This window comes from Epinephelus moara, chromosome 16 (genome assembly GCF_006386435.1).
Source record: "Epinephelus moara isolate mb chromosome 16, YSFRI_EMoa_1.0, whole genome shotgun sequence".
Taxonomy (NCBI): domain Eukaryota; kingdom Metazoa; phylum Chordata; class Actinopteri; order Perciformes; family Serranidae; genus Epinephelus; species Epinephelus moara.
The window spans coordinates 44,319,304-44,329,478 of NC_065521.1; the positions used below are offsets into that span (position 1 = coordinate 44,319,304).

At 42.5% G+C, this 10,175-nt stretch overlaps 1 protein-coding gene across 1 annotated transcript in view; it reads right to left on the bottom strand.

Annotated features, from left to right (window-relative positions):
- Positions 1 to 5,151: 5,151 nt before the first annotated feature.
- Positions 5,152 to 10,175, bottom strand: part of LOC126402223 (IQ motif and SEC7 domain-containing protein 1-like) — a 106,104-nt gene continuing 101,080 nt past the window's right edge. The window contains exon 17 of the mRNA XM_050064004.1: positions 5,152 to 9,716. Within this exon, the coding sequence (XP_049919961.1) occupies positions 8,490 to 9,716 (1,227 nt within the window). The 3' untranslated portion in view covers positions 5,152 to 8,489. The remainder of the gene's footprint in view (positions 9,717 to 10,175) is intronic.

Sequence of the window (10,175 nt, forward strand, 5' to 3'; positions counted from 1 at the left end):
TTAAAATAGTTACATTACAGGTTACATTTTTAACAGGGTAACTAGTAATCTGATACCAACTACATTTCAAAAGTAACCTTCACAACACTGCGTATCGGTGGTGGGAGACGATCCTTTGCTGGTGTAAAAGTACCGATACAGCATTGTGAAAATCTTCCTGAATTCAAAGGAAAAGGAAATGTAGGCGAAGAATTATCAGTAAAATGTAATGATTGATTGTGCATTGTGTTAGCAGTTGAACTGTACAGTTTTTCAGTAAAAGTATTTGGTTACATTCCACCACCATAACATATCACACATTCATCTTACCTTTTAACCTTAGGGCCCCTGAGAGGTTTTAATTTGGTGCGTTAGATGTGTAACAGTGACACCTGCTGGTCTCCTGATGAACAGGCTGTGATGACTGCAGTGGAGAGAGCTCTGTGAGAGGACAATGGGTGCATGACAGCTAAATTCATATTGGTACGTGTGCTCCAGAGATTCTACAGAATTAAAAATACTCTGTAAGTTTGTTTGTCGGTTTTTAATTTCTTCAAGGAGAAACAAACCAAAGTACTTTGTTGACTGAGGTCTTATACAGGGGCAGTGCTTTCACACCTTTAAAGTTATTGTTTTTGTCCTCTGCAGTGTTCCTGGATATCTTTAGTCTGATCAGCTGATTATTATACAAGTCATTTTCTGCCTATTTACAGTGAAGCAAGACCCAGTAGATGCAAGTTAGGATGTGCACACAGCCACTGTTCTGATCCAGAGTCCAGAATGTCCGGCAAAATCTGAGTTACACCTGCTGTGTGTGTCGAGTTCACTTAATGAGATGCTTCATGTTGAAGATGCCGTGAACATTTATCATTATGTATGACTTGAATTTCAGGTTTAATAAACTTACTGAAGATGTTGCACAAAGGTACAGGGCTAAACAACACACACTGCCAAGGAACAATTCCAACACATAACTCTGGGAAAACTAGAATTACCACCTCACGGTTGTGTGCCTCCACCAACCAGTGAAGCATCTGCAGCATAGATCCATGATAATGGATGCCTCACACACATCTTCCCTCGACAGCACAAATGATCTATACAATCAGCACAGTGTCAAGATGGACACCCAAAATTTGAGTCACCAATTCAGTATCTGACCAAATGTCTCCCCCTCTGTTTCTGAGATATGATGCTGAGTAATGGACAGAAAAGTGTTCTTGCAGAACATTATGATGTCACAGAAAAGTTGACCTTTAACCTTTTGGATATAAAATGTCATCACTTCATCATTTTATCCTGTTAGACATTTGTGTGAACTTCTGTCAAAATTAACGTATGAATTCGTAAGTTGTGGCCAAAAACATGTTTTGTGAGGTCACAGTGACCTTGATCCTTGACCTTCGATCACCATATTCTAATCAGTTTATTCTTGAGTTCATGTTGGTGCTAGATTTTGAGGATGTTTGTGGTAAATTTGAAGAAACTTGAGGCCTTCTTGAGATATTGTGTTCACGAGAATAAGACAGGTGCAAGGTCACAGTGACCTTTGACTACTAAATACTAATCAGTTCATTGTTAAGTCTAAGTGGATGTTTGTGTCAAATTTAAAGAAATTCCCTTGAATTGTTCTTGAGATATCATGCTCACGAGAATGCAACAGATGCAAGGTCACAGTGAGATGGACCATTGACCTATGACCCAAATTCTGATCAGATCATTCTTCAGTCCAAGTGAATGTTTGTGCCAATTTTAAGAAATTCCCTTGAGGAGAATGAGATGGATGCAAGGTCAAAGCGACCTCTACTGCTCTCAGCTCGCAGATCTGAGATTGATATCCATCAAGCATCGCGCTCTCAGAAAGAAAGCAAAAATTGTATTTCTTTAAGTGCTCCTAAGTGCTACATCGTTGGCAACTGGACTTACTTGAGTTTCCTGAAGATATTTCGCCTCTCATCCAAGAAGCTCCCTCACTTCTGAAGAAGCCTAGAACTGAAGAAGCCTCTTGGATGAGAGGTGAAAAGTCTTCAAAAAACTCAAGTAAATCCAGTTGCCTACGATATAGCACAGGTACCATGACCTGGATGACTGAGAATCTTCACTTCCTGAAGTGTTGCTGGTTCCTTTTATCTTGTAATTGTTGTTTATTTCACAATGTTGTTTCTGAACCACTGAACATTATCATCATCATCAACACAGTGTATTGTTAAGGTAGTGTCGTGTGTGTGTGTGCGTGCACCATCAGCCAAACAAAACAGGACACGTCTTTCCATCAACATGAACAGATTTTTTATATCTTTAGAGCAATAAATATTTCCACTTTTTCCATATCTCTGCAATTTCAAAAACAAAGTACAAGTAATATATATTTATATACACAGCTAAAATTTTCCATACATAATTTTTAAAATAATGTCGTCTCTGTTGACACATATTTGACACTGTACTCATACAATTTTACAAGGACTATTCCAGTCTCTCTTTGCTCTACATTATAAACAAGAAATATTGTTCTCCACAAAGCGGTCCATTGTGTTGTTACGTACAACATAGACCCAGGTCCATCGCCCTTGTATAGATACACACAACACAGACTGCCTTTACACAGGAACAGAAGGATCCAACATCTTTAACTTTATTTGAACCAGATCTGATGTGCTTTAATTTTTTTTTAAAAGAGTTCCCTGTTTTGCCGGCAGCAGTCAGACCAGATCTGTTTCCGTTGGCGTTAAAAACCAGATCTTCCATTCCTGGTGTAAACCCAGCCACACACAAACTGCCCTCTGTGGAGCAAAGTGAGTACTCGCATTGTTATTTTTCATATAACGATGGTTATGTACATTCATGTTTATAATACAGTTTCATTCAGTGCAGATACTGTAATAAATACCACATGCAAACCAATAGTGGAGAGCAGGCCCGGGCAGAAAAAATTAAACAAAACAACATATTTAAATTAAGCATTTAAAGAACCATACCTGTGTTTTTGTATGTTTTAAACTGCACATACTGTACATTACTTCTGCAAACCATGTAATACATTTTAGACTGATTTCTTATGTTCCGGGAGGCCATTTTGTTTTATTTCAATGAAGATCTACTTGTGGAGAATTAGAAAGGTTGTTGTTCTGCAACCAACTGTCAAATCTCAACTGTCTCAACGGTCTTTGCGGTCCAAAGATATTTTGTTGGAAACACAGACAAAACTAGACCTCCTTGTGGGTTTACCGGGGTCCAAGTACACAACTCAAATTGGATACAAAGTTGGACAGTTTCACCAGGAGGCCAAGATCATGGCAGCCTCAGACATCCTCCAGCAGTGAACACTGCCAGGATCTGCTCCAGCCTGCTGATGATAAAAAAAGCAAAAGCAATACAGTTCCAACACCGTGCTTGGACCCCCAACAGATGTTGACAGTGACAAATTATCTACCTACAGGAAGTGTCAAGTCTCTCAAGATTGACACCAAAATGAAGGTCTGTCCAATGGAAACACACCTAAAAGTTGAAGGAATATTTGGAAAATGGTTGGCAGCAGTGTAGAGTACATACAGTTTTTAGCTGATAGGCTACAACATGCAGAATCACGGTATGGAGCTTTAAAACTGGAACTTTGAAGATGTGCTTGATTCAGCTCGGGCACGCAGTGGAACAGGGTGAAATGTTGTGTAATCCTGTGCGAGGTAGGTTTGATCCAGTGCTCCTCGAGAACTTTGTTTTGTTATTTCAAGTGTTTGGTTAATTGTTTTATTCTGAATGAGACATGGTGTTACTGTACGTGTCTCCAGAGGTGATTGCAGATACATGATGGGGACCCAACGGTCCACAATTCTTAGCAGCTCAGCATATATTGTTTATTTGTATGGTTTGAAAAGGTTGCCTGGTAGCAGAAGTGTTGCTTGTTTCCATTAAAAGGTTGGTGAGAGGCTTCGCTGAGGCTCTGTGATGATTCAGAGGTGTGTGTTGGCGAACGCATGCTGGGGTGAGTGAAAGTAATTATCACAGTCTGTATTAAAAATATTCAAACATATTAGTTGTATGTTAGTCACAGAAAATTCTTGGTTTTGTTGTAAACATATTAAAAATTAAAAAGGTTTTAGTACTTCCATAAGATGCCCAAATCAGAAAAGAAAAAAAAGATCATCTCACACTCGTAAGCACATAACAAAATTAAAAATGCTAAAAATACAAAACAGCCCAAGGAGTACGTTATGTTAGTAGAAGCTTGTCACACAACAATATTGATAATAATATCAGTAGCACACTCTAAAAAGTCAAAGGGGTTCTTCAGTTTGAAAACAATAGGGGACCCGAGATGGTTCCCTGAGGAACTCCGTCAGTTGATTATGATCCATGACGGTGTTTCCACGAACCGCAAAAACAAAAGGCTTCTACAAAAAACATTTAAGGGATTTTTATTGTTAGTTTATCTAGAGAGGAACCCGGAGTTGCTCAAATAGCCTGAAGAACCCTGATGAACGTTTGGTTTTTAGAGCATACATTTTGTTAATTCAAGCAATTCTGAACCTCAGTTACAGATCAATGCTGTTGGCCCCATTGAAAATAGAACACACTGTACAGTTAATATCTACAGATGGCGCATTCACGTAATCACAGGGAAACTAAAAATCATGTCATTTGCATTCAGAACATCAGAGGACTTTCTCATCATCCACCAGATAAACGCTGGTAAATATTTATATGAGGCTGACAAAACCTGCCACTTGGACAGGAAAGCAACAAGCACTGAGAGGTTTGTTTCTAGTCAAAAAGTACAAATGGCTGGTAAAATAGTTCAAATGGTCGAAGAACTTTCTATCAGCCATCGTGGGCGTCCTGCCCTGACATCCGGCGATCTCGATCAGATGGAGAGAGCTAGAAAATACACTTTAATACTGGCATGGTAGGTTCAACACAAAGTGCAAAAATAATGTGTAAAAATGAGTTTGTTCAAGAATATTTCACTTAGTGCTGCGTGATGGTGAAAGATACTGTACTCTGCACTTCAGTCCTGTGAGATGTTAGCAAGTCCTTCGAGATGAATTAGGTCCAGTTTTCAGGTTCCTTTGTGTCTTTGTCGAATGACGAGGGAGACGAGGGTCTCAGTCCTTCAGCCAGATTTTCAATAATGCAGTAAATGGCTTGATGTTTCTTGTTCTGAGTGGATACAATCAATCAATATATTACCAGTTTAGATGCTGAATTGTCTTTATATTTAAAGGAGGTCGTTCTTGAACATTATTTCTTATGATCATTTTATGTCGCACCATCCCTCCGTCTGAAGGCACCATATTCTCTATTTTGCAACACAAGTAGTGAAAGTGGGATTAAAGTTTTTTCACCATAAAGGTCACCAGAAACGTTTTGAAGTTTTCACATCCTATTAGGAGAAAATACCACAGTTTGAACTGGGTGGGAAATTAATTATTTTTCATTAGCCAAACATGTCTGTCTGCAACTGGTGAAATAAGGCTGGGCATGCTTTTGCAATCATCCTTTCAGACATTTCTGTGTCTTTCCAAAGGCTTAAAATGGAAGCCAAGAGTAGTGTGGTTACTGCTAAATGTTTGAGAGTATCGTTAGGGATGTACAATATCCGACAACTTATTTGGCCGATAACCAATACTGATATTGATAGATCCCCACCTAATGTTAGTGATCATCAAGTCTCTTCTGTAGTGGGATTAACATCATATTATACATGCATACTCTTATCATGACGGCCCACCAGCAGATGGAGACATGAAATACAAGAATTTTCAATGGCTGTAATATTCATCCATTGTGCAAAATAAGAAAGATCATGTTGGCCAATACTGATGATGTGCCAATATTATCATGCATCCCTTGTATCCATGAAAACAACACTACAAAAAGGTTCAACAGAATAAAATTATAACTTATCTGGCTAAGAATTCTTTTTTCGTTACCTCAGAATGAGCCATTTATACCCACATCATGGATGTATAATTAGATCTGAATGAGAAGTTTCTAGCTTCCAGAATCACTTCCAGTGTATGCGGCCCACTGAAATTGCATTTCTTGGCTTGATGAAAATTCTGCAAAAATAATATTCATAATAGACAGAAACCTTGTTTGCAGTTCGAGGTGTCCTGTCAACAGTTACAGACATCTCTTTTATAATGGTGGTCTATGGGGAAACTGCTGTTATGGGCTGCAGGAAAGTTTTTTCACTGCAATACTGCAAATGGCTGCTGGGAAAAAGCTGAGTGGCGTTCCTGGGAGCCTGATCTACATATGCAGCCAGTCCTCTTCCACAAATGCCATGTTGTTTCTACAGTAGCCCAGAACAGACAAACCAAATGTTGGGTGTAGACAGGGCCACTTGCATTCTTGCATCGGCTACTGTAGCTCTCCTACACGCTTAGCCAAAGTTTCCGTTGGTTGCAATCTGCAGCCTCACCACTAGATGCCACTAAATCCCACACACTGGACCATGAAATGTTCCATATCCTTAACATCATTAACCAACATTTCTTTTTAAAGAAGATGATGATACTGTAAGGACAATGTGAAGCTGAGACAACAAGGTATTGAAGCGTCATCTTGGGATAAATTATTAAATCTGAGCACCACAAAAGCATGATTGATATTTTAATTTTCAAATGCTGATAAATTGATTGTTGAGCTGAAATTACTTGCAAGCAAAAACCAGTCTTGGCCCCCGATAGAAAAATATTTTTGGTACCTATACATTATGTGCATGTACATTAGCTGACACCAATGCTAATGATTATGTATTCGTTGCATCTATCTGATCTGGAAAAGCTATCTGTCCTCCTTCCTTTCACTTTTTTTTTTTTTTAAGTTTTTGGTGGACTTTTTTATGATCTGATGTCATACAAATGGTTCAGGCTTCAGACAATTACAATCTGTCAGCTAATGACTCATACAAAGATGTTTTGGGAGCTTTGTTGGGATGATGCGCAATTCTGATTTTCTAAACTGAATATAACCTTTTCAAACTTAATTTCCCACCCAGTTACTTTTTCTTATCCAGTGTTCTACTTGTTGAGAATTGTGTGTGTTACATTATAAGAAGATATTGTTTAATATAACACTTTATTCATCTTCCCAGCTTTATCAAAGGCAGAAAAGCCAGTGAAACAAAATACTCTGTTTCCCAGACTGCACCCTGTTTGGCACCTTTTAGCGTATTCTCCTTCTCCAGCAAGATAAAGGGTCACATACAATATGCATCATGAAATACAGTTGAAACATATTATAATTTCTGACTAATTTAGGTTTATACTTTCAGATATACTGGGACACTATCAGGGGAGTGTTCACTGATTTTGTATAAATTATCAAATGAATAAAGAATAAATTATTGGGAAAACTGTCCAATGTCAACAATCCTTATTTTAAAGTCCCAATCCAAGACAACAACACAGCGCCCCCTGCTGAAACCCTGTAATCCACAAACACTAAAGGCTTTAAGCAATTTTTGCAAAACACAAAGGTAAAAAGACACCTGTAGTTTTTGTTATGATGGCTTATTTAAAGTCTTTAAAAAAGTTTATTGTAGAAAGTAAAGTCTTCAGTAACCTTCACTAATGCACTTTTCATGGTCAAATAAATGCTGGATTGGGGCTTTAAATTACAACAAATCCCTCCCCCTGCATATAGTATTTCAACCATAGACACACTGACACTCATTAGCTATTGCACAGGTCATGCATGCCTGTCTAAGACACAGAAACTGCACCATAATAATGCTAACCACCTCTCAGTTACACCTCATGGCTTGTAATATGTCAACAACCAAAACAATGGTACAAGTGCTTCTTGTGCGGAAAACAAAGTGGTGCAAGACTAGTGTGATTTTTGGAATATAGTAAAAGGACTCGTCGCGTTCTCAGGCTTCCTAAAAGCCTGAACTGTCCCATTGACAAATACCGTACATACTGTTAGCATCGAGTGCTAACCCTTGTCTTAAATTCACAGGCACTGTTCCCTTCACGTCTGGTCCCTGAACCATTTGTCCACTACAGCAACGCACAATTCTTACTCACGATTTAACACGAACACTTCCTCTGCCAGTCAAGAACTACACAAGTGTCCTCTTGGCCACCTCTGAAGGGCACTGCGAAAGGAAGATGGAGGAGATTTTCACCAAGATGGCAGGACTTCCAGTATGTGGGAGTTTGTCTTCAGCTTTGAGTGACTGAAAACGCCGTGATTTACGTTCTTGGTGTGGTCACTCCATGGGCAGGTTTCCCAGGAGCCCCGACGGGGAACAAGTTGCCCAACAAACGTCTTTCAGTAAGTGTGAGAGTCTTTCTACCTGCGGGGGAAGTGGATGTGAAAATAACACAGGCTGAGTAGTTTCCTCCTCCCCGCTCTCAGTGCTCTCTTTCTCACTAGGCGGCCATTTTGATACGTCTGCATTTGCCCTCCTCCTCTCCTCCTCCCTCTCCTGCTCCCTCTCACGACCGCCCCCCGGTGGCTCACTGCGGGGTGGCGGACCACCGTCCGCTTCTGCCTCCTCACACGACCGTGCTGATCCGGCTGACGGGTTTCGATTTGGGGCCACCCCCTTGCCCTGCCCCCGCCCCTGGGTGCAGGGAGTGCTGGGCGTTGGACGGGGGTGGTAGGGGGGAGTGTGGAGGGGGAGGTGGGATGGAGGAGATTGGCGGATATTGGGACGCGTAGGGCTGCGGAGGTGTCTGGGTGACGAGGCGCGCCGAGGGTGTCTGGGGAGGTGGGGTGGAGAAGATGAAGTGGGTGGAGGGGGAGGCGGAGGGGGAGGGGCTGAGGGGGGAGTGTGTGTGCACGACGTGGTTGTGAGAGTGTGTGTGAGCGTGGGGGTGGGGCTGGGAGTGCGAGATGGTCAGCGGGAGCTTGCCGCCTCCACCCGGCCTCGGGTGCGAGTGGTAGAGTCCGTGCGGGGTAGTAGGGGTTACGGGTGAGTGTGGCGACAGGGGCGGCGGTGTGATGAAGCCCAGGTTGTAGCGGGGGTGCTGGCCGACGCCGTGTTGCATCCTCTGATGCTGCTGGGTATGAGAGGGAACGCAGCCGGACGGACCCTGCCGCTGGGGTGCAGAGAACCTGTGCGTGAGGGCGTGGTGCTGGGGGATGTTCTGCATGTGGTAGCGGTGATGGTGGTGGTAGGGTGGGGGCGGTGTCTGCTGCTGCTGATGCCCAGTAACACTGACTCCTCCTCCTCCACTGTTGCCGTGGCAATACTGAGCGTGCAAAGCCTGGAGCTTGGTAGGCCCCCCTCCCGTACCTCCTCCCCCTCCAACTCCTCCCGAGTCCGACTGCACGAGGTTGGGCGATGGGGAGGGGCATGGGGAAGGGGAGGATGGGTGGGGGATGGGAGGCGCGGGGGCGGGGTAATGGGGGGGTGATGATATCATCAGGGGACTCGGAGGACCCTGAGGAGTTGGTGACGTCATCGTCAGGGGACCAGGAACTTTGCCTCTGCGACTGCCGAAGAAATTCCCCAGCAGGCCGCCGCCAGTCGGTCCGCCCCCACCCGCCATCCCTCCTCCGGCCCCAGCCCCTCCCCCGCTCACGAGTGGGGAGGTGGTGATCCCCCCCTGATTGTGACAGAGCCCCGGCCCACCCCCCACCCCTGTACCGGGGCTCTGAGTAGGGCGGTGTGGCCGGTAGGCTGCTGGAGACGAAGGTACCATCATGGGGCTGTAGGATAGACCCCCAGCAAGCAGGGGGCGCTGCTGGTGAGGCCGAGGGCTGCTAATAATGGAACCCTGAGAGGAGGAGGAGGGAGGAGAAGAAAAGGAGTGTGATGGGAGAGGGAGGAGAAGGACAAAGACAGGAGGAAAGAGAATGAAATACAGAAGCAGACTGGCTTCTAATTAGTTTACAATATTTAAAAAGGAAGTCAACCAGTGGTTTTGGTTAAAAGATTTAGATTAGTTCAATATCAACTTTGCAGCCATTGATTTTTGTTTGTTTTAGTATTTCTGTAGGCCGACACGGAAGTTTGAATCAAGCTGGTTCGTATGGGGTGCCGTTTGTAAAGTGGCTCACGCTGAAAATAACATCAACATTTTGCCACATTTAGCTTCAAACAATGTTTAAAAAAGTGTTGTGAATTTTTTAACGTCACCTTTTACCACATTTACAGCAATATTTGTTAACTTAGAAATATATTAAATAGTTAAATCTAAATATTAAATGTGGCACCTAAATGTTAAATGTTAAAT